Genomic DNA, 26,878 nt, shown 5'->3' on the forward strand with positions numbered 1-26,878 from the left:
TCATGAGTTTGCGCCCCACATCTCTCTCTCCCTCTCCCTCTCTGCCCCTCCCCTGCTCATGCTGTCTTTCTCTCTTTCTCTCAAAATAAATAAATAAAACTTTTAAAAAAGCCACATTTTATGGCTGCACAGAGCCACAAGAATATTTAAGATTATTTGGCCAGAGATGTTTATTTTATGGAGATTCATGCGCCCAGAGAGGGATTGCAAGTTTCGCAGGGACACACAGCAAGTCAGTGCTGTAACCAGGACCTGGTCTCCCGATTGTGCATCAGGGGCTCTTCTCCACCTCTCTCTTTCTTCCGTGTGCCCTGACCTGAGGAGGAACCCAGCCCCTCCCCCACTCTACACGCACACACTCGCAAAGGGAAGCACACGCCTCTCTCCGTTTGTACACACGCAATGTCAGTGTAAACCCTGGCCACTGCTATGTCGACTTCTCTTCCTGTGTGAGCTGGTTAGGAACCACCCAACGTACTCACTTCACAGATAGGGAAACTGAGGCTGGAACAGGAAGGGCCTGACCCAAAGCCGCTCTGCAGATCACCAGCAGAGCCAGCGCTCCAGCCCCGTTCCCTGACCCCAGACCTGTGCTCTCTGCCCTGAGGCTGCCTCGCCCACACACGTCCCCTGCGGCTTATCACAGATGTCAGGCTCCAGCCTGAGCCTCCCCTCCACCCCCTCCACCCCCCCGCCTCCCCCCCCCCCCCCCCCCCCCCCCCCCCCCCCCCCCCCCCCCCCCCCCCGCCGCTTTGCCTTCACCTAGCCCGCAGGGGCAAAAGAAGGCCGTGTGACCGGAAGGTTCTGCAAGAGCAGTTTCCAAGTCCTCAGCGTCCAGACTTGGCACACTGGTTGCCTCCAGCTCAGACCCAGAACAAGAAAAACCAGTTCCTGAGGCCACCTTCCTGCCCTGACTTTCCTGTCCCAACTGGTTGGTTGCCCGGGCTGGGAGCACTGGGCTGAGCCTGGGGTTCACGCTGCAGGGTAGCAGCGCCACGGGCCACATACCTCTGATTTCCGCTCCACGTCATCTGTCCCGTCTGAGCCTCAGTTTCCCCACCTAGGAAGGATATACTGACCTACCTCTCAGGGTGGCCATTGCCCCAGATGGGTGCACGCACTTGGCGAAAGCAAAGTCAATGTTATGACTTTCATTGTAAAGCATTAATGACGGTTAGTTGTGATACACAAAGGAGCCAGCCCTAAGCTGGATCCTGAAGGCTGGGAGGTACGGTTGCGCTGGCGAAGGGCGAGCACAGCTCCCTTGGGCAGGGGTGGAAGCCAAGGCCAGAGAGGAAGCACAGGTTGGGATCCCGACGGGAGACCCCTGGCGGCCCCCAGCATCTCAGATCTCCAACTGCCGTCCCTGCAGGCTCCCGCTGGGAGAACATACCTTCAAGATCTTGATCAAGGGGAGAATTTCCAACTTCCCACCCATGTTACAGAGGGGAAAACTGAGACCCCGAGGAGAGGTGCACCTGCCCAGGAACACACAACTATTTCATGGCGATGCCAAAACTCATCCCCAGGGCAACCTGACTTTTGAAGGAAATGATTGATCACAATCCTTCCACTCCGCTCTCCTAGGAACGGTTTTTTCTTTTCTTCTGTTTTACTTCTAAGCCTTATCTGACATGTACCTCAACACAAATGACTTGTCCCTGTAGCCCTGAGAATAGCTCAGAGAAAGCATGATTGCAGAGCTCAGAGATGACAGCCAGCTCCCCTTCCCTGTGTCACTCCTGTTCATAATCATCCCCACCTGGCTGCTAGTTCCTACCTCAGAGCCTTTGCACAAGCTCTTCTGCCCCTGTCCCCCCACCCCCACCCCAGGATGCCTTCCTTCAACAATTGCTTTGCAAAGCCACATCCCCTCCTTCCGGATGCCACCCCTCCCAGCCTCCCTGATGGTTCTTGGCCCTGAAGATAGCAGCTCATCGGCCCTCAGTATTCAAACAAATTAAAGGGTCAGTGCTGTATTCATTTGCTCCTGTGCACACGGTAACTCGCCTGTTCTCATTTATTCACATGTATATTCAACAAGTGTTGATGGAGGACCAGCTGGACGCCAGACCCTCCCACACACAGAGCCGGCCCTCCATGGCCTTGTCGTGGAGAGGGAGTCCCATGGGACCTCTCTGCACTTGTTAGGTGCTGAGCATTGCTGGGGGTTGAGCAGGGGCCCTGCCTCTGTCTCAGGGAGGCCTCCCAGCCGGGCACCTCGCCAGCTAGGAAAGGGCCTCTCCCATCTCTGCCAATACTGCTTGGACGCAAGGGTGCTGGGCCTTCCTGAGCCATCTTGCACCCCCTCCTGGGTGGCCACCGGGCTCGGAGGACCACAATCCCAGCTCCGCTGCCTCTGAGCCAAGGGATTTGGGCAGGGTCACCTCCCTTTGGGGCCTTGGTTCTTCTTTCGTGAAACGTCTCTAGGGGCTCCTAGCTCACTGGCTTGCTGGGGGTGGGGGCAGCACCCTGCAACTCCCCGGACTGGGGGAGGACATTTGCAAGGGGTGGGGGTCCCTGAGCTCACCTCAGTGCTAAAGCTACGGCACTGGCGCATGGGTTCCCCCTGCGTGGATTTGGGGGCGTCACCTCCCTTTGCGCAGTCTCTGTGTAGCACAAGAGGGTCTGACTATGGGCATCCAAGGTCCCTCTCAGCTCTGGGAGGCTCTGACTTCTGGCAAAGCGAGTCCGCTGCGTCAAAACCACGGACTTCGAGGCTCTGCCCCGAGCAACATGTGCTTCATCTGTCTCCCCGGGCTCGGGCATCCCTGGAAATGGAAATGACACCTCTGAAGAGGGAGAATAAAAGAAGCCACATTCACCTGTCACCAGCCAGAGGAAGGTGAAGTGAAACCGTTCGGCCAACAGCACCACCACCTTGCATCACGGAGCCCGGGTTACAGGGCTGGGACACAGCCTTTAAATGATAGCACCTGGGAAATTAGAACCCAGAACAGAAAAGAAGTGCAGTCCTGGGAAGCGGGGCAGAGGGGACAGAAGTAATGGGGTCACACGCAGGGGCCGTGGACAAGGAGACACAATTTATGCTCCCCCTGCTCCAAACCGGAAGTATCCCCTCTCCCCCTCCCGCTTCCTGGTGATGGCAGCCTGCACTATTCGGAGTGTTCCCCCACACCCTGCATTATCTGGAATGTTCCAGTCAAGGGACTTCCTTCCTTGGGTCTAATTTCAGTCTTTCTTGCATTAAATTCCCGAACTCCTTTGCTCTCCAAGTCATTCCTACCCAGATGGAGACTTTTGGTGGGTGGTCGTTTCAACATGCCCTATGCTTTCAAGCACTTTGAATGATTCTTCCACCTCAAGCTATTAATTATGGTCACCAGCCTCAGGGCCTTTGCACTGTGGGTCCTCTGCTTCAACTGTCGTTTCCCTACCTTGCTTACTTGTCAAATCCCTCAAGACTGAGCTCTGGGAAGCTCTCCTCCCCCAAAGCCCTGGCTCTTTCCTCCATGTTTCCATAGTCCCCGAGCATTTGCTCTGATGTGATCCCGCCCCACTGGTGAGTTTCTGGAGGGCCAGCCTGGGCCTGTAAGGGCAGAGGGCAGGATATGTATAGGTGAGAGGCTAAGCCTGCTAGCTGGGTAGGTTTGAGCCTCTTCGGACTTCAACTTCCCCATCTGCAAAGTGGGAGCAATCCCTCTATCATTGAACTTGACATTGACTTGGGACATTGACACTGGCTTCTGTAACCAGCAATCCCCGAAATCTTAGCCGTTCAACCGCATACCAGTTCGCTGTCATGGTCTTATACCAGCTGGAGGTTGGGGGAGGGGAGGCTCGTCCACCTGGGACACGTCACCCCTGTAGAAGGAGCAGGGAGAGGAGGCAGCGCACTGGTTTTTCACTGCCTCAACCCAGCAGCCACTCAGGTCAGTTCAGCCTGCCTTTCCTAAGCCAGACTCCATCAAATGCCTCCCCTCCTGCAGGGGCGGCTGGGAAATGTACTTTTCTTGGGTGCCCAGGAAGAGGAAACAAACCTGGATTTGGTGGGACCCATGGTGTTGTCTCTGTCTCAGAGTTGTGCGAAGACTAAATGATGGAGAATATGGCTGGCGCCTAGTAGGTGTTCAGTGAAGCTTGTTTGTCGTCCGTCTGTCTTTCCCTCCCCAGAGTCAGGCCCGGGTCTGGCCCCTTGCATCCTATGGGTGCTTGGTGCACGGCCTCCAGCCCCTGGCCCTGGTTTCCCTGGCCGCTGGCCCCTCGGCCTCCTCCCCCTTCCTCCTCCCTCCTCCCTGCAGCCTGGCTGGGACATCTCTCTCCGCCTTCTGCACCTGGGCGGCTGTCTTCTTTTCAGAGCATTGTTTTGCAATCAGCCCCAACAGCTCTAATGGGCCAGCGAGGCCCCTGGCTGCACTGAGTTAGCTCCATTTAGAGGCTCAGGGCTGTGGAACGCAAACCCGTCCTGCCTCTCGGGGTCCACACCGGCTCTCTAGTGTCTGGGAGAGACCAGAGTCAGCCAGGGACCCAGGGCTGCGGCAGCCCCTCTCCCAGGGTCTCTCCCTGCTGGCTCAGGGCTCGGCCCTTCCCGCCAGCCACCCCCCCACCCGTGCCCCCAGCCCCACTCTCTGCTGGGAGCAGGCTGCAGAGGATCTCTGCTTCTCTCCTGCCTGGTGCTCTCTTAAGAGCACAGGATGTTGGGGCCCAAAGAAAAGCTGGTCCTCAGTGCACTTTAACTCACTGATCACCGTGACAACGGATATAGCAGTAGGCTTTATTGGTCTCATTCTACAAATAAAGAAATTGAGCTCAGAGGTCACAAAGCTCTGCTTCCTCAACTTATCTGACCAGGAAGGATTTCTTGCTTGCTTGCTTGCTTCCTCCCTCCCTCCCTTTCTTTCTCTCTCTCTTTCTTCTTCCCTCCCTCCCTCCCTCCCTCTCCCTCTTTCTTTCTTTCTTTTGCATGGAATAACCCAAAGCACACATTTCAAAACATACCATCTCGAGCTGGCCTATTTCTTACCCCAAAAACCAATCCGATGTATCCTTCCTAAAGCTCATTGTGCCTTCCCCTAACTCAGGAATCTCTTAACAAGGACTCCGAGGGCTGACTTTCCAGAATTTGCATGTGAGTGAAATAGTATGTGTATATGCATTTTTCTAACAGGGTCTATAACTTCCAGGGGATTCTCAGAGGGATCAGAGACCCAGAAAGAGTAAGGAGCCACCCTCTGGCTGGGGTCCCAGTAGAAAAGGCCCGCTTTGATCTGGGGTTTTGCGGAAGCGAACGGAGCAGCAGAGATGTAGGACAGAAGGCCATGAGTGGGGGAAATGGCCTGTGCGACAGCAGGGACGATGGGACAGTAAACGGATGAGCTTGGCTGGAGCAGAACGGGTGTTTGGGAACAGTGACAAATGAGGTTGGGCCGTCAAAGGGACCTTGGAGAACTGGCTGCGGCGTTTAGGTTTGAAAGGGGAGGCCTGGGGAGCCGCACGACATCTTGGAGCTGGCAGCGCAGGAAAGGGGGCTGCAGAAGAGGTGGCCGAGAGTTGGGGGGAAGGGTGGGAGCCACGAGCTGCTAGGATGGGGTTCCGGGGACAGCCAGACCCAGGGAGCTCGCTGTCCGGGGAAGGGCACGCAGGGCTGGCAGCTGTCAGGAGCACCGCGGGAGGGGGAGGGGCAGGTAGCAGGGCAAGACGGCCCGGCTGGAAGCAAAGCCTTGGACATAAAGCTTCCTGGTTGGAAACTCAGGCCCATCATTTCCTAGCTGTGTAACTTTGGGGAAGTAACCTACCCCTTCTGAGTCTCCTCCTCGTAAAACGAGGATGACTCCAGCTGCTCGGTAAGGTTGTGGAAATTCACTGAAAGAGAAACAGTCTCTGAAGCATTTCAGGGAAAGCACACTTCCAGCCCTTGACCATGATGCCTTCTCTTCTGATCCACCAAGACAGTCGATAAACACTTACCACTGCCTATGCACCTGTACCAGGTGCCCTTCTAGGCATCCTAAGGTGTTCTTGACGATAACCCCATAGACAGTTGGCGTCACGTCTATTTGAGAGAGAAGGAAACTGAGGCACAGAGATTTTGACAATCAGAATCAGTGGCGATGTCTATTAAGGTTAGTGTGAGAGCTCAGATGTCAGAGAGTCCATGACAAACGTGTGACCTCTCTCTAATGCAGGGGAGGAGAAGCCACATTCTCTTGAGGGTATTCAAGGTCATACAGTTGGGATTGTGGGTGGGCAGGGTACTGATCCAAGCATTTAGAGCGCTTCATGTAGGGATCTGGTTAGCAGGAGGATTCTGACTTCTGGAGGCTGGGAGGGTGGGGGTGGGGGGATGGGCTGCTATCCTGCTGGCTAACAAGGGTTTCTGGAAAATGGCTTTGGGAATCTGGGAAATCAGACAGCCTCAGGCAAGACGCTGAGCCTCAGTTTCCTCGCCTCTAGAATGGGTCTTGCCCCCCACTGCAGGGCTGGTGCAAAAGAAAGGAGATGGTGCCCACAGCAGAGCCCAGGGCCTGACACAGAGTGGGTGCCCCCCAGTAATGACTATTATTACTTCTACTATTGCTGTTATTGACCCCGGACCCTCTGTGAAGGCTCTGATCCTGAATGCAAGAGGGGGATACGCCTCGTACTTAGACCCGAGGGTGCTCCGTCTGCCTCCACTCGCCCAACCCCCAAGCAAAAATCAGGATGCACTCTGCCTTCTCAAACGGCACCCGTGAATTGTTTCACGTTCAATTTCCCCATCAAATTCACAGGCACGTATCACATGCCATTATTCCATTTCCTAATGGTCTATGCAGTGGAATCGTAAGTAGGACATTTCTTCTTGCCCTTGGCATTCCTGACTCTTTGAAACTCCCTCTCCAGGCCTGATCTCCTTTCTGGTGACTGTGGCACAACTCGTCACCTCCGAAATCCTGGCCGCGCCCGGCCCTGGCCTCGGCTTGTCCCAGCACCTACAGGAACGGCAGAGATGCGTCTCCTTGGAAAGCAGTGTTAGCCTCCATGGGGGTTCTGTGGGGGTCAACCTTGGCAGCAGAGAGCAGGGCGGGCTGGGAGGGTGCAGGGCCAAGGTCAAAGGGAACACTGCCCTGAGCCCCACCTCCAAACGGCTCACAGGCTGTAGGACCTGCGGCATCTCTTGGGAGCTTCAGTGCCCTCATCTACAGAATAAAGATGACGGGGGTGGGGTGGGGGCAGGGGGCAGCTGGTTGAGCATCTGGCTCTTGATTTCGGCTCAGGTCACGATCTCAGGATCGTGGGATCAAGCCCGTGTCAGGCTTTGCACTGAGCATGGAGACTGCTTAAGATTCTCCCTCTCTCTCTGCCCCTCTCCCCTGTTCTCTCTCTCTCTCCCTCTCTCTCTCAATTAAAAAATAAATAAAATAAAATAAAACAAAACAAAACAAAATAAGGATGACAATGTCAGCCACACAGGATGGCAGAATCGATGGCAGAATAGGAAGTGCCAGTCACAGGCTTTAGCACCCATGACAGCTATTTGTTGAGGTCATGTGAGTAAAAGGCGTGATGGAAGGTGCCGGAAGGGTGAGCCAGCACTTGAGGCTCAGCAGGTGGTATTCACCATGGTGGGTCCACCAGCGTCCCTGTTTGGCCTCACCTTTGCTGTCTCAGATCCCTGACCAGGGTGGTGTCCTCGGTCCTGTAATGAGCCAGTACACCGCAGACGGAGCCGAACAGGGGCCCAGGGGGCGGCGGGGCCCCGGGAAGCATTCGATATTGTACCGCGCGGTTTGGTGCGGCTCTGCCCCAGTGGGGTGCGGCGCGGTGGCAGGACCCTGCAGCGCTAGGCATTAACTGCCAGGTCATAAATGGCAGAGGGGCTGGGAGCCAAGCTGGCGGGGATGAGAATGGAAGTATTTCAGCCGCACTGAACAAGCAGTGTGGATGTGGTGACGCACAGCGGCCGGGGGTGCAGCGTGGGGGTGCTGAGCGGGACGACGCCCGTCGTAGGTCGAGGAGCGTTCGTTGAGGAAAGGCCGCGGCGGAAGTGTAAAGAACGGCCATCGCACCACCAGATACTTCCTGTGCACCCTCTAGATGAGCAGGAACTTGTCCTTGACCCCCACTTCCCCCACCTAGGCCCAGTCAGAGGCCCTGTGTCCCAGCCCCAGCTAGACGGAGGGTCCCTTTTTAGGCCTTGGCCTCCTCATCAGTCAGACCAGGATCCTTTACTCGCGGACCCTTCTGGACTCAAAAGTCCACTCCCCTTCCTCAGGTGTGTGTATGTGCATTTGCATGCATGTCTGTGCACATATGCACGTGTGGGTGTGTGCATGCGTGCGTGTGTGTGTAGAAGGCCATACTCCTCCCTGTCTCCCTCTCTGCAGAGACACCCAGCTGCTGCACCCACCTCCTCCCAGACTTGCCCTCCCCATCCCCCCCAGGGCCTCCCTTCCGCACCCACCTGGAGTCAGCCTCCACCTTGGAAAACACAGACCAGGGGAGGCACCAGCACCAGGGAGTCTAACGCTAATCACTGGAAGATGGGCTTGTTTATTTGCATGGCACGCGCTTATCTCTGACTGTTTTATCCACCCCCTGAGCCAACCCGACTTCCCAATTCGTCCTGCCGGCGCAGGGAGGCCAGATTGGCGGCTCCCACATTCATAGAAGCCCAATACACGCTTCCAATTATCTCTTAATTTTGCTCCTGTCTTCATTTGTTCGTTTCACTTTTTCCAAACAGCCTGGGTTGCGGGGGGCGGGGGGGAGGAGCTGTAATTTATGGAGTTGGAAGCCAGCTCGCAAGAGGGTGGTGTTCACCTGCGGGATGCAAGGAGACCGCGGGGCAAAGCGGAGGCTCGCTCCCCGCCACCCTGCACGGGAGCTCACGGTCTCTTAGAGGCCCCACGTCCTTGTTCTTGCATCTTCCGGTCTTCTGACTCTCTGGAGTAACTATATCTTCTTATTTTCTCTATTCTTGCCGCTGAGGTCCTGCTGAGCGGAGGGTGAACTCCTAGAGGGAGCAAAGGGCTCACCTGGGCGGCACTTTTCATATACAGACGAAGCAGTCCAAAACTCAGCCACAAGCACCTCTTTCATCAGACTCTCAAGAGGCTCTTCTACACCAGGGCCTACATTTGGCTGTGCCAATTGCCCCAGGACCAGGCATGAGACACATGAAGACAGCCCCGGGGTCCCCTGACATTATTCGCACTGTCTGGTCCACCCCTTCCTATGAAAACCAGAATGAGGCTCCTAGACTGTTCTCTTGCTCCGTGTGCCTCCCTCCTGACCCTGGTGGCTGCCACGTGGCCCTGCAGGGTGTGGGCTGGGGGACCCTCTTGGAGATTTTGAGCAGCAACTATCTTTCCGTGTGTGGCATGCATCCCCCAGAATGGATGGCGGGAAGCCTCATTGAATCTATTCAGTCTGTGTTCCGCTGCTCTGCAGGTGTTACTTCTGCCCTCAAACAAGGGGCTGTTGCAGGAAATGCCACGCCAGGAGGCAAATCAGGGCCATCTGACACCCCACCCCGGCACACACGGGCCGCCCCTGCCCACATCCAACCTGGAGATCTCCCCACGCCATCATGGCTGTTGTAACCCTGTACGCTCAGATCTGCTATTTCTCTCCCCTTGGCCTTCCCCGTTCTGGCCACGTCCACGCTCTGGGCCATCCCAGCACGCTCTCCCATGGAAATCCTGCCCGACGAGCCTCATCTCACCCCCCCTCCTCCCTGCTCATCTTCCAGAGTCTTCCGGAGCCTGTAGTCTGCCATGGTGTCTGGGCCACGGGTGTCTCTATAACCCTTGTCACTGCAGCAGCATAGGGCCTGGTACACGGTAAGCACCTGGTGAGTATTTGTCCCATCAATCAGTCTACACCCCCCTCCCACCTTTATCAATACGCAATGCCAGACACCTCTTTCTGGAATATCTTTTGACCTCTATTCTGATGCCCTGGTTCTGGCGTCCCCGGCTGTCCCCCAGCCCATTGTACTTGGTTACAAATGAGTCACCTCATTAATTTTCCTCCATGATACGTTGTGACTGATCATATCTCGGGTACACGCTCCATCTCACAGGCCAGGGTATAAGTCTTCCCAGGGTCGGGGATGGTGTCTTCTGCTCCCAGCGACCCCCAACCATCCCCTGCCACCCCGGGGACTGGTTCGGCCACAGCCAGTGCCCAGGAGCAAGTTTCCAAAGGGAGAGAGTGGTTGTCCGACTCGAAGGGATTAAGCTGAAGCCACAGAGAGAGTGCGTCCTACGGTGGGGACTCTCCTGGGTGGGAGGCAGCACACCAAAGGGGCTGACACCTGCCACTCGGTGGCATCAGAAAGGACAATGCCAGGTCACTGCATTGTCATCAAAGGGGGCAGGCCAGCCATAAATGTTCCTTTCTCCAGCGGTATGAGAGCCCCAAAGCCACCCCTACTACTGGAAGGGTAGCTTGGCCAGCAGGGAACACCCAAAGTCCTAGGTTCGCTACCAGACAAATCACTTTTATTACCCTTTATACCTGGTCCTTCCCTTCCCGGCGGGAGATGAATGAGCCGTGCAGCTAGAAGGACTCAGTTATAAATCGAGACTCTGCCGCTCGTGATCTACGTGACCCGGGCACATCCCTGTGAGGCTGTTCCCTCACCTGTAGAATGAGGGTGATGATCGCACCTTCCCGCCCAGATTCCTGGGGGGTGAAATAGTCTTGCTCATGCAGAGCACCCAGGGCCTCGGTCCCCATTATCCGTTAGGCGCCCCAATGAAACAAGCCACTACGTGAACAAGAATCCTCTGCAGTCAACGGCAGAGCTGACTTACTTTCCACTCCTAGCCCCACGGAAGCCTCCTGAGATGTTTGTCAAAAATGGGGAAGTCCTGGGAGATCCCCCAAACCTGCCAAATCAGAAAGTCAGGGGAGTAGAGCTCGGAAATGTGCATTTATAAAATTTTTTGATGCTAATTTATTTTTGCGAGAGAGAGAAAGAGAGACAGAGTGTGAGCAGGGGAGGGGCAGAGAGGGAGGAAGATACACAATCTGAAGCAGGGTCCAAGGTCAGAGCCGTAAGCACAGAGCCCAATGCAGGGCTCAAACTCACGAACTCCAAGATCATGACCTGAGCCGAAGTTGGACACTCAACTGACTGAGCCACCAGGGCATCCCAGAAAATCCCAGAAAAATCAGGATTTTGACCGTGAGGGAGAGAGAAAGTGGGGACCCCACTGCCGGTCACCGGCAGAACAGCCTGTGGAGGCCTGACTTCCAGGGAACCGCACCTGGTGGGTGAACTCAGGTGTGTAAAACCCTGGACTCTGGAAACAAGTCCCCACTTACAAGCCAATTGACATGATCTTGGAGCTGCCACAAAATGGGGGTGACCGGTGCCTGTCTCCCAAGCGGGGTGGGCATCCGATAAGATTTTTCCAGATGCCCACCCCCATTCTAACCGTGGGAAGGCTCGGCCCACACCGACAGGTGTTTCCAACTGTGCCCGGCCCCTTATGGGCCAGCAGAACGGGGTGCACGTTGATCCGCGGCCTTTGACCTTTGTGATAAAGGCTGAAGGAGACACGCAGAAGAACAAGAGACCTAAAGAAAGGAAAGACGACCCTGGAGAAAGGCACAGCCTCGGACCCGGCTCTGAAGGGCTGGAGGGATGAGGACCAGTGAGAATAAGGGAGTTCGGCCTGAGCCCCAGCCCAGAGCCTGGTGCTCGACGCAGTGGACAAATGAGCTTGAAGGGTAAACTGAGGCTGGACATGGCGGCCCTGAACACCAGCGTGGACAGTCAGGAGTTTCTCTGCAAGTTAAAGCTTTGGGACCTAACTCCTTCCAGACATGTGTTTCCTTTGGCCCACAGAGTGGTTTTTTTTTTTTTTCTCATTTTGAAATTTTTCTCATTTTTATTATTTTTTAAGTTTATTTATTTATTTTGAGAGAAACTGAGACAGCACAAGTGGGGCAGCAGCAGAGAGCGATGGAGAGAGAGAGAATCACAAGCAGGCTCCTCACTGTCAGCACAGAGCCTGGACTCACAAAACTGTGAGCTCATGACCTGAGCCGAAACTGAGAGTCGGACGTTTAATGGACCGAGCCACCCAGGCGCCCCTTTTATCATGTTTTAATTGGATACCAACATTTAGACACGGAGAGTGGTCTCAGTCCTACTAGACTCTACGAGTCTCTGAAACCAGGGGGATCAGGCAGTGCTGGCCCCGCCTCTGGGAATATCACCCACTTTACCCACTGGATCCATAGGCGGCACGAGTTTGAGACCCCCGCCCTGACCTCTGGGTGCCTTGAGAGGACCCCGGTCCAGGGAGGGGCAGAATTAGAGCTGGGCTTCAGGTCCCTGCTCATGATGATTAACCCGAGTGATGGTGAGCCTGAGGGCGGGGAGATGAGGGAGGAGGAAGAATGGCTGATATTTACTGAGCTTTTCACAAGACAGAGCTCAGCGCTATGGGCTCTACACACACTCGCCCCAACCTTACGAGGTATGTGTGCTGTTCCCCCCATTTTTAGATGAAGCAACAGGCACAGAGAGGTGAAGTCACTTGCCTAAGGGCACACAGCTGGCAAGGGGCAGAGCTAGGTAGTCCGGATCTGGGACCCACAGCACTGGTGAGTTGGGGGTGGGTGAGCCTCCCTTGGCCCCTCACCTGTTTTCAAGCGCAAGGATGAGCCCCAGTTCTAGGTGGATCTGGACACTAACGCCCTGTGCTTTCTCCATCTGCTCTCAGGAGGGCCCAGAAGGCAGGCAGAGGGAGGCATTCAGAGCCAGATCAGGTGGCTTGGCGGCAGTCCCTGGCTCAGCCTTCTCCGCTGCTAACTGTGGACCTCACCGCGGGGACAAGCAGACCTCGAGAGAAAGGAAACCAACAGGGACAATCTCGTGCCACACCTGCAGTGTGGTCACAACCCACCACACCCAACACCCGTAGCATTTGCAAAAGAGAAAATAAAACACACATCCGTATAATAAACAACCCCGTGCGTTTCCTGGCATCAGGTGACGGCTTGGTCAAGAGCTTCCTGCCTCTTTGTGTACCTGCTGGACTTTCCTAACATCTTCCAGCTGCTGCTGGCTCCCGGTGGCCGATCACAAGCTCAGCCCCCGGGGCACAACCCCCGCCCCCACGGACAGCGCCACAGCGCCGAAGGATCCTAGGAGGCCAGTGCCAAGATCCGCCAGCCCTGAGCCCCAGGGCCACCCTCTGCCAGCTCAAGGTCACCTAGCTCCGACTCCTCCAGTGGCCGCCCGCTGGCTGTCCCGAGCCAGCCGGACCCCCCTCTGGGTCAGCTCCGCTCCGCAGGAACCAGAAACCGGGCCCTATTGGGCAATCATTAATCGGATTCTTGACATTCTTCAGCCCTGGGTCAGCTTGGGAAGCATGTTCCCCGGAAGAGGAGGGGCAGAGTCCCAGGACGGGCATCTGGACATGCAGCTGACAGGCAAGCTGGGGCTGTCCGCCGCTGTCCTGCTCCTGGTGACCGCAGCCTACAGGCTGTACAGGTTGAGGCCTGCCCAGGCCCCACTGGGGGGCAGGAACGCCAAGGCCAAAGCCGAGGAGGAGGAAACCCAGGGCTCCAGGCAGCCGGCGGTCCAGGGGCCTGTTCCCCGGGCACCACACCGGGCTCCGAGACGCCGGAGGGGAAGCCAGGGGGCCGGAGCACTGCTGGGCTGTGGCTGGGAGACTCAAGGGGGCTCCCGAGTCCTGGCAACAGGACCCTCTCCCGAAGACTCAGAAGCCCAAGAGGCTTGGGAGCCTGAGAAGAAGGGCGCTGGTGCTGAAGGGGGTGGGCAGGGCCCGGTCTCTGAGCTGCCCCCTCCTCGCCGCAGTGGCCAGGAAGCCGGAACAGCTGTTGGTGGTAAGCCCGAGCCGCCCCCCCACCCCACTCCGGGCAGCGAGCCCCACAGTTCCCCACCTGGCCTCGCTGTGGCAGAGGGGAGTGGTGCGGGTGCTGAGCCTGCCCCATGGCGGGACGATGGACCCCAGGGGCCACAGGGGCTCCGGGAGCAGGAGTGCTCCCCTACGAGCCTCATGGGGCAGGAGTGCTCCCCTGCAAGCCTCATGGGGCAGGAGTGCTCCCCTGCGAGCCTCATGGGGCAGGAGTGCTCCCCTACGAGCCTCATGGCCCCCAAGGAAGGCATGAGTGACATGAGCAGGAGTTCGGTCTTCACTCGCGTGACGGGGGTCCACAGGGGAGAGGCCGGGGCCCTCCAGGCCGCCGCGGACATGGGCCTCACCCTGCATCAGTGGGAGGGAGCCTCCAGCGCCTCCTACACCTACTCGTCTGTGTCCCGGCTCCGCGTGGAGGACAGTTTCATACCGGCAGAGGGGATCGGACCCAGGCTGAAGGGCAAGGTGTATGATTACTATGTCGAGTCCATTTCCCGGGCCACCTCCAAGGGCAGGCTTGCCCCCAGGACAGCTGCCCCGGCTGAGGCCCCACTCCCCGTGGCCCCGCCAGATGCCCCAGGAACAGGGGCCCCTTCAGGAGGCCGGGAACATGGAGCCGAAATGCCCACGACCTCCCAGCCTGCGCCGTCGCCCTCCACACAAGGCTTCAGCAGGAAGCCGAGCCTCCTCCGCATCACAGAGAACCCGGAGCTCCAGCTCCAGCTCGATGGCTTCGGGGCTCCCGCTCCATCCTGCCCAGACCAGGGTCCCCCACCCGGCCACCCCCTTCCCCAGGCTTCCCTTGGGTCTTGTTCAGCCCAAAGCGGTGGGGAGCCCCATGTAGAGCTCGTGGCGGGGACCAATTTCTTTCACCTCCCGCTGGCCACCGGCTCAGCGCTGGACATGAACCTGGATCTGGGCAACTGCTACCAGGTGCTGACCTTGGCCAAGAAGCAGAAGCTGGAGGCGCTGAAGGAAGCAGCCTACAAGGTGATGAGTGACAACTATCTCCAAGTGCTACGCAGCCCGGACATCTACGGGCGCCTGAGCGGGACAGAGCGGGATCTGATCCTCCGCCGTCGCCTGCGGGGCCGCAAGCGCCTGGTGGTGGCCGACGTGTGCCCCCAGGAGGGCTCCGGCCGGCTCTGCTGCTATGAGGAAGAGCAGGACGCCTGGCACCCGCTGGCCCGTCTGCCCTCCGAGGCCATGTCCCAAGGTTGTGCCCTCTGCAGTCTCTATAACTATCTCTTCGTGGTGTCCGGTTGCCGGGGGTCTGGGCACCAGCCCTCCAACCGCGTCTTCTGCTACAACCCACTGACCGGGATCTGGAGCGAGGTGTGCCCGCTGAACCAGGCCCGGCCGCACTGCCGGCTGGTGGCCCTGGACGGCCACCTGTACGCCATTGGGGGCGAGTGTCTGAACACGGTGGAGTGCTATGACCCCCGCCTGGACCGCTGGACCTTTGCACCGCCGCTCCCCAACGAGACCTTCGCCCTGGCGCACACGGCCACGGCGTGTGCCGGCGACATCTTCGTCACGGGCGGCACCCTGCGCTTCCTGCTGCTCCGATTCTCGGCCAGGGAGCAGCGCTGGCAGGCCGGCCCCACGGGGGGTGGCAAGGACCGCACAGCCGAGATGGTGGCTGTCAACGGCTTTCTCTATCGATTTGATCTCAACCGCAGCCTGGGCATCAGCGTGTACCGCTGCAGCGCCAGCACCCGCCTCTGGTACGAGTGCGCCACGTACCGGACTCCCTACCCAGACGCCTTCCAGTGCGCCGTGGTGGGCGACCTCGTCTATTGCGTGGGGCGCCGCCGCTCGCTCTGCTTCCTGGCTGACCACATCTCACCCAGGTTTGTGCCCAAGGAGCCGCGGAGCTTCCCCTCCCCGCAGGGCACCCTCCTGCCCACCGTCCTGACCCTGCCTGTCCCCGATGTGCCTCAGACCAGTGTCTAGCTACCCCGGCCACTGGACTTCTCCTGCACAACTGGGAAGCGAAAAGCACCCTCCCCCCCCCTTTCCTCCACTCTGTGGGTCATTTCTGGGCGAGCAGGCAGCTCAGGAGTTTGGCCAGCGAGAGGGGAATTCTAACTCTACCTCCTCCTCTGGCCGGGGCTTCCGATGCATCTCTGCTGCCCGTGGGGTGCGGAAGAGCAGTGTGAAAATAGAACCAGGGACCAGTGTCGCTGAGGGCAGCACTGTGTGCGGGGATGGGCACCATCTTGCTTCAACTCTGACTTCTTGGGGGAAGGGGTATCAGGACCCCACCAAAGTCCAGGGGCACAGCCTTCCTGCAACCACAGTTCAGGTGCCAGCTGACCCCCAATATAACTCTTCAAGCCCACCCTGCTGGAGGTGGGCCAGCCCTCTATAAGCCACCAGGCTCCCCTCTGAAACATTAGCCACTGAGCCCCTACCTCCTGGGTTCCCAGAAGCACCTGGAACACAAAAGGAGGGTGTTTCTGGCTATGCCGGGAGCCCCAGGGAGCCCCCAGGGGTCCCACCAGAGGAGAGATGGTTGGAGAAGTTCAACAGCTATAGTTGGAGCTGTCCATGGACTCTTCTCTGCAGAGCAAATTGACCATTACCCACTTCTCCTTACCTAGAACTCTAGTCTAGAAGAAATTCCTGTTAGCAGCCATTTGAAAACATCTTGTACTGGTCTGCTAAGAACACCAGTGGCTGCCACATATGGGGTTTCAGGAGTGGGAGGAGAAGACATGACCTGAGGGCCACCATCCTCCTGGGCCCTTGCTTGGGCCCATTGCTGACTGACCACTGCCTCCCTCCCTGCATTTCCCGAGCCTGCACATACTGCATCCAATCAGCACAGCCCTGACATCGGAGCAGTGGGAGGGGAGTGAGGGCAGCCACTCCCAGGCACCCCGCCAGGGCTGGGGAGAGACGATGGCATCATTTGCTCTCCCTGTGCCATGTGATCACCTGGTGTGCCTGGTCAGACAGCAGACCGGGGAGGGACAGGCCTGTGAGGGAGCTGAGGAAGGAGAAAATTCTAGTGGAGCATCTAGTGGACACTGGGATCTCCTCCCACATCAGGGTGGGTGAATCTGTAAAGGACAGAACTCCCCCCCACCCCCGCCAACCTCAGGAAGTTGCCCGTTCTTCCTGAAAGGAAGAGAGAGAGACTGGCCTGACCTATTGCCACAGCCCCGTTCCTGGGTTGAAGGTGACACATATACAGACAGAGGGGTGGCGAAGCTCTCTGGGCCGGCCGGGAGCCAGGGCAGCTGGGACTCTTCTAAAGTGACAAGCCACCTGGAGGGGAGAAGTGGAGACGGGGGTGCAGCAGGGCAGGCCCGACAAACAGGGAGCTCAGGACGCTTCGGACTTCGGCGTTCCTACCTTGAAAATGGGAAGGAACATTCATGGCCTTCTCTGGCCAGAGAAACAAGAACACCTGGAGAAAGTTCTCCCCAAGGCCCCTTGGGGGTCTGGGCAGGAGCCCGCGTTCACAGCAGCTGCTGGGCTGAGCTGAGACCTTCCTGGAAAATGAAGGAATAACAGCGAGGTTGGCATGGAGACGAGAACTTTATTGGACCCCTCGAAGCCATCACCCCCATTCTAGGGCCTGGAGGGCGAGGCTGCCTGGTGTTTATTCCTAAATCGGAGGTGGGGAGAGGACGGTGAGTTGGGGCTATGGCTGGAGCCTGGTGACCCTACCCCACCCCCGAGGCAGTGCTCAAGCATGAGCCTCCAAGGGACCCTTGGTGCGGAAGGGGTGGTAACTCAGTGTCAGGATGTCAAGCTGCGGTTTGCTGGGGAGGTGAACCCACTCTGGCAGCTGAGGGCAGGTGAAGCCATACCCAGTCCCCAAGGGCAGGCCGCCATCGAGGGGCCAGGCCAAGCAGGGGGATTGTGGGGGAGGCTCCAAGCCAAAAGGGCACTAGGGATCCCTCCAGAAACCTTTCAGAGCCCTGCTGCAAACACCTGGCTGGGACCAGGGAGTCAAATCCAGGGACAAGGCAGAAGAGTTCATTACATACCCAGTGATGGTGTGGGTGTGGTCTTCATGATGAACGAAGCTCCGAGATCCATCTTCCTCCCTGTGGTCCCTCACAGACATCACTAATCGACTGGCCTATCTTTTCCTGTTGAGCCTCAGAACTGGTCCAACCTGGGCCCTCAGCCATCATCACTGATAGGTTAGAGCTGGTGTGTTCCTCGTAGCTGGCCTGGTCTCTAGAACGGGCTTTAGGGAAGGGAAGCGAGTGGTCAGGGCCTTCATGGTAGGGCAAGGTAGTTCAGGGAGCCCACAGACTCCACGTGGGGCCATGACACTCAGGATTCTGAGTCATGACTCATGACACTGACGACCGTTTAGGCTGGGCACTGCTCTGAGCACCATGCTGGGAATGCAGCAGAGCCCTGCCCTTACAGAGCTCACTTTCTGGTGGAGGAAAACGGGCAATTTTAAAAAATAAATGCATAGGGGCCTGGGTGGCTTAGTCAGTTAAGCGTCCGACTTTCACTTAGGTCATGATCTCGCGGTTCGTGGGTTTGAGCCCCGTGTCGGGCTCTGTGCTGACTGCCAGCTCAGAGCCTGGAGCCTGTTTCAGAGTCTGTGACTCCCTCTCTCTCTGACCCTCCCCTGCTCACACTGTCTCTCTATCTCTCCTAGAAATAAATAAAACATTAAAAAAAACAATTAAAAAAAATAAATGCATAGGGGCACCCAGGTGGCTCAGTCAGTTAAGCATCCGGCTCTTGGTTTCGGCTCAGGTCATGATCTCAGGTGCATGGGTTTGAGCCCTGCATCGGGCTCTGCACTGACAGTGCAGAGCCTGCTTAGGGTTCTCTCTCTCTCCCTCTTTCTCCGCCCCTCCCCTGCTCTCTCACTCTCTTCCTCAAAATAGGTAAACTTAACATTTTTTTTAAAAAATTGAAAAAAAAAATGCACAAACAAATGACTAGAAAGCGCAACTTCCTGAGGGGTCCATTATGTGCTGGGAAGACAGAGAAGGCCGGGAAGTAGAACAGTGTGGTCAGACCTCCCTGATTAGGGGACAAAGTGCAGAGCCCTGGATGGAAATCCGAGAAGTGCACAGACCAGGGCTGGGTCATGGCACGGGAAGGCTGGCCCTGCTACGGGACTGGGGGAGCTTCATCGCCCGGCCAGGGAGGGCAGGACCGTCCCCAGGGAGCTCCACCCTGGAGCGTGAAGACGGCAGGAGCCCAGCTGTTGGGCGGTAGCCATTCACAAGCCGGAGAGAACCCCCTTGCAGCCAAGGTTAAAGAAAGAGGCTCCTTGCACGGGGTTAGCTCTATTCCCAGGAGGGAAGCGGAGTTCACACAGTGACACCCTGAGTGCGCGGCTGCGCATCAGCCTGCCTGTGATACTCCGTGGGGTCAGAGTCTAGGATTTCCACTTGACCTTCTTTAACAGCCTTGTCTGTCGACCTCTGGCCCTCAGCCTCGCAGGGGCCCGTGCGTTACTTGGCTACTCCCTGATTCATCAGCCCTGCTGTCCCATGAAGTTTCTTCTTGAAAACATAACAGAAAACAACCCCTTTGAGTCTGGGTCACTTTCCTCGTTAGGCCAACCACGGCATTATAGGAAAGGAACTTGGAAAATAGAAAAAGCACGAAAAACATCTCTTCGGTTTCAACAGCCAGAGACAACCTCCTCCTCGCGGCCCTCTGTCCTGTCTCTTCTGAGCAGAGTTTCTGTCTGGCTTGAGTTTTGCCTACGTGTGATTCTGCTGAATGTACTGTTTTTTGTTTTTGTTTTTGTTTTTTTTCGCTTAGCATTTTAGAATACGCATTTCCCGCGTTGCTACAAACCCTCGGTAAACACCATCTCGGTGGCTGTGTGGTGCCCCACGGAGGGGCTGTATCGCGCTTTCTTTAAGCAGTCCCCCCTCCTGTTGGGCCTGTAGGTTTTCGTTTCCCCCCTGTCGGTTTCTTTTTCCATCATAAATAAACGGTCCTTTGTTTTCTCGTTCCTCTCTGTCTGGGGCCTCCATCAATATTTACAGGAGGAGCTCAGTCTAGAGCTTGTCTGGAGGACGTGGTTGCTGAAGTGAGGCCACAGCATTTGCCTAGGGCTGGGGTCCAGGCTCGGACTGTAGGGCCCCAGGGCTGCCCTTGGAAATGCCCAGGCCACCGGGAACTGTCTGGAGGGACAGTCCTTATGGTGTTCCTGGAGCCGAGATGTAAGGTAGGGGTCATATTTACAGAGCCCCTGCTCTGCATGTACAAAACACTGGACTAGATGCTTTCTACACATCACTTCCTTCATCCTGACAACAACTCCATTTTACAGGGAAGGAGACTGAGGCTTACAGAGTTGAAGGAACCTCACCCTCATGGCAAAGTTCAAAGACCCTCAGTTTCCTTCAAAGCACACTTGAACCTGGCCTGCTCATTACACTCACTCTCTGCACCATGCTCTTTCCACTCCCCTCTCATGGAGCACCGGTGGGGGCCAAGGACTTGGCATCAGCCATTCCCTGGGCTTCCTCCAACCCCTCCCCTGCTCACACCGACCCCACAGGCTCTGTCCTGAAACTTTCAACTCAAAGACATTAGGCTTAAACTCTCGGATCCTCCATGGCTGTGTCTGTAAAATGGGTTTGCCACTGCCAGCCTCAAGACGAGGTCGTACGAACTAGCGAGAGAACGTATGTAAAGCACCGGGCCCAGGGACGGCTCCAGAGTAGGTCTCGGAAGTACCATCAGCTTCTGCAGGGGCGAGGAGACCCACTCCCCTTTGAGCACCCTGGCCTCAGAGGAAGGTTGTTCGACATTGAAGCTGCAGGAGCCCAGTCTGGTTTGACAGGGGGGGGGGGGGGGGGGGGGGGGGGGTGCTCCAGTTACTCCTATTCTGCACCCTCCAGGTCCTGAGAATCTGAGCCTGTGCTCTCCTCCACGGTAGGTGACTTGCTGATTTGAGTTTCCCCCGACTCAAAGCATTAAGCGTTTTCCCAGTGCAGCGGATGGCGCAGAAGGGTTTCAGAAGGTGCTCAGAGCTCCCTGGAAACCTCAAGAAGGTGCAATGGCGGGGGCACCTGGGTGGCTCAGTCGGTTAATCGTCCGACTTCGGCTCAGCTCATGATCTCACAGTTTGTGGGTTCAAGCCCTGCGTCGGGCTCGTGCTGACATCCAGCTCAGAGCCTGGAGCCTGCTTCTAATTCTGTGACTCCCTCTCTCTCTGCCCCTCCCCTGCTCACACACACTCTCTCTCTCTCTCTCACTCTCAGAAATAAATAAATAAATAAATAAATAAATAAATAAGAAGGTGCAATGGAGAGGGGGCTCCTCTCTTTGACAGATTGGGGGGAGAGTCCCTCGGAGCCACTGGACCACTGTGCACTGTGTCTGGCCTGCAGATATTTAGAGTTGACAGGTGCCGCTCACTTCCCGCCTTTGTCTTCCTCACCAGGAAGAGCCTCGTGGCCCCAAGGCCGCCCTGCAGTCCCCTGAAGCTCTGGCCTCAGCCGGAAGGAGCCTCCAAGGCAGATGAGGCATAGATGTGAGGCTCCGCAGAGGCAGGGGATGGAAGAGAAGGGAGGGGACACCCGCCGGGGACGGGAGATTAGGAGGGAGGCTCAGAGCAGGCAGCTGGAGGGCAGTCTCTGGAACAGCTCTTTGGAAAGTGGGATGTGTGTCAAAATAAAACAAACATAAACAGTGGCTGGTGGAGTCTGGGTTTCCTTTGGGTGTGTGGGGAGGAGGTGGAGGCATGGATCTTACATGGAGAATAATACCCGTGTCCCCACGCCAGGCTCTGTAACCCCGCGTGGGGACAGCACCGCCTGAAAGCGACCATCCTCATGATGTAGGGGAGGAAACAGACAAGGCAGTTCACAAAAAATTAAAAATCTCCAAAAAAAAAAAACCTAGGAGAAATATGGGGCGCCTGGCTGGCTTGGTCAGTAGAGCATGCAGCTGTTGATCGTGGGGTCGTGAGTTCAAGCCTCACGTTGGGTGTAGAACTTACTTAAAACAAAACGAACAAAACAGAAGAGAGAACTCTAGTCTTTCTCAACACATCTCTTGAGCATCCGCAATGCTAATAGGCACTGCACCTGTAGGATCTTGTTTATACTCAAAACAACCTGCTAGATGGTAAAACTGGTTAAGCTGTCCCCATCTGTCAACTCCTGCACCCCTGAAATCTGGCCGTGGGACTCCCTCCGAATAGCCTGGGCTTTGGGTTTGCTCTCTTGCGGCCCTCGTCGAAGCCCTGAGACAGTCCCCACATGAGCAAGCCCAGGTTAATCAGCAGGACGATGATTACCAGTGTGGCCTAGTTACCAGTGCCCTCAGTTAGCAAGTCCAGCACATGCCCCTAGCTGACCCCAGATGCCTGCCTGAGCCCCAGCAAGACCGGCAGACCCGCTGCCCGGGCCCAGCTCAAAGTGCCAATCCATGGAGTCACGAGTGAAATAGAGAGTTGGGGTTTTAAGCCACTGTATTTCAGGATTTGCAACTCAGCACGAGGTGAGTGACGCATCAGCCCTGGGCTGCAGACACAACCACCACCATGTTGTGCTTCAAGGAAGCTAGGATTTGAGAAAGTAAAGTAACTTTCCCAGGATCGTGCAGCAGCATGGTGGAGACGCAGGGACGCCACCCCAGGCCTGCCCGACTCCAAGCCCTGTACCCATCCTCCAGCCACACAGTTGCGCTCTGTTCTAGCCAAAACCAGGGCACTGAGTTCCTCCTGGGCGCCTGGCCAGGGGGCGTGGTGCTCAGCCCCCCGCCATTCCCAGGAGGGCTAGGTTGCCACCAAGGACCCAGGACCCAAGGTCCATAGGGGGACGGCTCCTTGAACAATCAGACCAGCTCCTGAGGCCCAGGGCCTGCTCTATGCATCTGACTGCCAGTAATTCTTTAATTCTAAAGACAACCCTGTGTGTTCGATACTTTACCTTCGCACAGAGGAAGAAACTGAGGCACAGAGAGTTGAAGTAACCTGCCCACAGTTGCACAGCCAATATGGGGTTGAGCTCATGAACGCCAGGAGATGAGTCAGCTCCAAACAAGGAAGAGCTTTGCTTCCTGCCCTCACCTAACACTCCCCCGACCGGAACATGGCCACCAGGGGCTTCGCCCGCCTTGTTAGTGACACTTGCCCAAAGAAAGAATAAGAGTGGCAAGGACCCCGCCATGAAACTACCTGCTTTCAGGCTGCTGGGACCCCCTCTCCGTCTCCAGGGGTCTAACCCCCTGCTGATAATCCTGTGGACTCCCTAGAACATCCTCATGAGTTCGGTCCCTGGGGGTGAGGGCTGGAAATCTAAAATCCTGAAGCCTCTTGCCAAGAGCCAGGACCCTTCTCGTTGCCTTATTCCATACTTGCATTCACTGCGTTTATCCAGAGATTTCAAATCTTTCATCATCCCATTTCACAGATGAAGGAAGGGAGGCTCAGAGAGATCTCGCAGCGGTGATGTCATCACTCATCCTTCAAGGTCTTGGAAGCTGGTATGGGCCTCCCACCCCCTAAACTCCCACTCCCCCATCGGGGCACCACCCGCCAGCGCATGCACCTCCCCCGCATCGCCCTCCTCTACCTGCAGCTCTGCTGGCCCCCGGGAGCTCATCAGTGCCGGCACAGAGCAGCCACACGGCATGGTCAGAGGAAGCTACAGCTGTGCTCTGTGCTTACTCAAGATGCCCCATCAGGCACCGCGATGGGGTGCTTGGGACTGCCCGGCTGGGTTGCTCTCCTGTCTGCAAGGAGGACTGTTTTATACCTTCTGCCGTTTCCTGAAAGCCCCCCCCCAACACAATATCGGGCCACAGAGAGTCCCTCAGTCCTAATAGTGCTGAGCACACCCGCTCTTTGGCAAATGTCAGCACCTGCAGGCTGCCCAGGAGCCCTCTGGTGCCTGCGCTCGAGGTCAGCTGGCACTGCTTGGGGAGGTATCGCCCCCTGGAGGAGCCCAGCTGCCAGGAGCTGGTGTATAAATACCCCCGCTCTCTCCTCTCCGGGTGGATAAGAGCGACCTGCTCTACACTGGCTCCCTTGATGATGTCGCTTTAACAAAGTCACTCCAATCCTCCCTGCCCGCCCTCCCTCCTGCCCCTCCTTCCTGAGAGAGAGAGAGAGAGAGAGAAAGACTCTAGAGGAGACATACCCTCTCCCCCTCAAACCCACCCCCTCTTACCTTCTTTAGGACTTCAGGCCAGGGACGGCCCTGCCCCAGCACCAACAACCTCCCCCCTTCTGCGTAGTTCCAGGCAGCATTCAAATGATTTGCCCTTTGGTACGATAAATAAAACCCCCTGAAAACACTTTAGAAGGTGAAAACCATCACACACACATAACGCATCTTTATTTGTAATGAGTGCCAAAGCGATGTGGCGTCTTGGTGTTCCTGAAAACAGTTTATCCTCTGAAGATTTGTGATTGTTTTTCCTGCAATCATGTTTATGCTATCGCCGTCAACAATCTTTGCTTTGTAGAAAATATGAGGGTGAGTTTTCACTTGGCCTCAATTTGAATCATAATAAATTCTGAGTGAACTCTTTAAAAAGGAAAAAAAAAATGCTTCCTGTTACAGAATGTTTCTCATCTGATCTGAAGGAGCCAAGATCTTGGATTGTACCTGGAAACATTTAAACAGGTGCCTATAGGGGCACCTGGGTGGCTTAGTCGGTTAAGCGTCCGACTTTCACTTAGGTCATGATCTCACGGTTCGTGGGTTCGAGCCCCGCGTTGGGCTCTGTGCTCACTGCCAGCTCAGAGCCTGGAGCCTATTTCAGAGTCTGTATCTCCCTCTCTCTCTGACACTCCCCTGCTCATGGTGTCTCTCTCTCTCTCTCCTAGAAATAAAATAAAAATATTAAAAAAACAAAACAAAACAGGTGCCTATAGCAGGTGGATCAGACCTCCCAAGCCTGGTCTCTCTCCCCTGGACTACACAGTGGGGCAGGGCTGGGGGCGGGGGGTGATGGCAAATTAGGGCAGCATCAACCACAAGAAACCCAAGGAAGGTAATGTCTTTAGAACAAGCTGTCCTTGCCTTTTTTAAAATAAGTTTTATTTTTATTTATTTTTGAGAAAGATACAAAGAGCAAGCAGGGGAAGGGCAGAGAGAGAAGGAGACAGAATTCCAAGCTGTCTCTGCACTATCAGAGCCGGAAGTGGGGCTCAAACTCACGAACCCAACCCTGAGATCATTACCAGAGATGAAATCAAGAGTCACATGCTTAACCGACAGAGCCACCCAGGTACCCCTGTCCTTGCCTTTTTAAACTCATTTTGTAATTGTTTATTTCATTTGAGAGAGAAAAACAGAGAGAGAGATTGGGAGGGGCAGAGAGAAGGGGACAGAGGATCCGCACTGGCAGCAAAGAGCCCAACGCAGGGCTCAAACTCATGAACCTTGAGATCACGACCTGAGCTGAAGTCCTGTGCTCAATTGACTGAACCACTCCAAGCACCCCTTAAAATGTTTATTTTGTTTTTTTCAAACACATTGTTATGTGTTAAAATGTGCACAATACAAAACTGGCTATCATAGCCGCTTTGAATGTGTGTGTGTTTGGTTTTTGTTTGTTTTTTTAGAGAGAGAGACACAGCGTGTGAGCAAGGGAGGGGCAGAGAGAGAGAGGGAGACACAGAATCCGAAACAGGCTCTGGGCTGTGAGCTGTCAGCCCAGAGCCCAATGCGGGGCTTGAACTCACAAATGGCGAGATCATAACCTGAGCCTAGTCGGGACACTTAATTGATGTAGCCAACCAGGCGCCCCTCTCATAGCCACTTTAAAGTGCACAGCCCAGTGGCATTAAGTAGGTTTACCATGCTGTGTGCTCATGGTTCATCTGATTGCAAAAGATATACAAACATTTATTGTAGAACATACAACTGGAAAAATACAGAGAAGCCCCGGAGAAGACAGTAGAAATCATTCCCACTCAGAAATAATCAATTATAATTTTGACTTTTTCATTTCCAGCCTCTTGTTTATTATCCATAATTTTAAAATTAAAAAAAAAAAAAGATCTTACTCTGTACTTGTTGTGTAACCGATTTTTTTTCCTATTGGAATTTGTGACTATTTTTGAGTAAAATATATCAGTGGGTTTCTTTTTGTTGCCCCAAGTGTACACAACATAAAAGTTGCCATTTTAACCGTTTTTAAGCATTCCGTTGAGAGGCAGGAAGTACATTCATATTGTTGCAAACATCACTTCCTGCTGACCATCTCCCAAACTTGCTCACTCTCCCGACCTGAAACTCCATACCCACTAAACACTAACTCCTCATTCCCCTCCCCCCCGCCCCCCAGCTCCTGATAAGTAAAGGTGGCCTTGAACTTTGGAAACCACCCTTTACAAGGATAAGGAAGTTCTCTGCTCCATCAGCACAGATCATCGGGAAAGATGCCTTTCGCACAAAGACACACTGGTTTTCATTCATTCTAGAAAATGCAGCAACCGACACAGAGCCCAGCTCATCGGATGCTTTGGAGCTAACAAATCAATAGCATCTTTCTCAAAAACCAACATTCTATTCCTCATTACCGTGGGGAAAGACTAGGGGAGAATGTCCTCTCTGTTCTCTACAAACTTCCTCCATCCTCATGCGAAACTAATTACTTGGGGTGCGTTGACAAAAATATAGTTTGGAAAAGGCCAACGTATAAAACACGTTAATGATCGTGTTACATTATGGGTTCTAATTATGCAATTATGGGCACTTACAGTAATGCAGAACTGAGTCACTGTAATTGCACAGTGGTGACGGCTACAGGGTGTGAAACCCCCAGGGCAGGGGCTCTATTAAAGGGGCCTGAAACCGCAGGTACACAGGGGATGAGAAGGAGAATGGAAGGTTGGGAGGCCAGGGCTGGTGGAACCGAAAGGAAAGTCTCCTTTCCAGGATGCAGGGAGGTCAGGGCAAGGAGTGACAAGGAGGCCAGTGTGACGGACGTTGAGTTCTGCCCTTCACTCATCAGGTGTTTATTAAACTCAACTCCCTGCAAGGTGCTAGGGTTGCGGCTGTGACCAGGTGGGCACATTTTCCTGGGGAAGCTGGGAGTAAGTACCCAGGTGA

The 26,878-nt window shown here is 55.6% G+C and overlaps 1 protein-coding gene across 1 annotated transcript; it reads left to right on the forward strand.

The window, feature by feature from the left end:
* The first annotated feature begins 13,337 nt into the window (after window positions 1-13,337).
* On the forward strand, window positions 13,338-18,346 carry KLHDC7A (kelch domain containing 7A). The gene is made up of 2 exons (XM_039228954.1): window positions 13,338-13,963; window positions 14,045-18,346. The coding sequence occupies exons 1-2, from the start codon at window positions 13,338-13,340 to the stop codon at window positions 15,801-15,803; spliced, it is 2,385 nt and encodes a 794-aa protein (XP_039084885.1). The 3' UTR covers window positions 15,804-18,346.
* The last annotated feature ends 8,532 nt before the right edge of the window (window positions 18,347-26,878 follow it).

Source organism: Hyaena hyaena, unplaced genomic scaffold (genome assembly GCF_003009895.1).
Source record: "Hyaena hyaena isolate Hyena2069 unplaced genomic scaffold, ASM300989v1 scaffold_35, whole genome shotgun sequence".
Taxonomy (NCBI): Eukaryota; Metazoa; Chordata; class Mammalia; order Carnivora; family Hyaenidae; genus Hyaena; species Hyaena hyaena.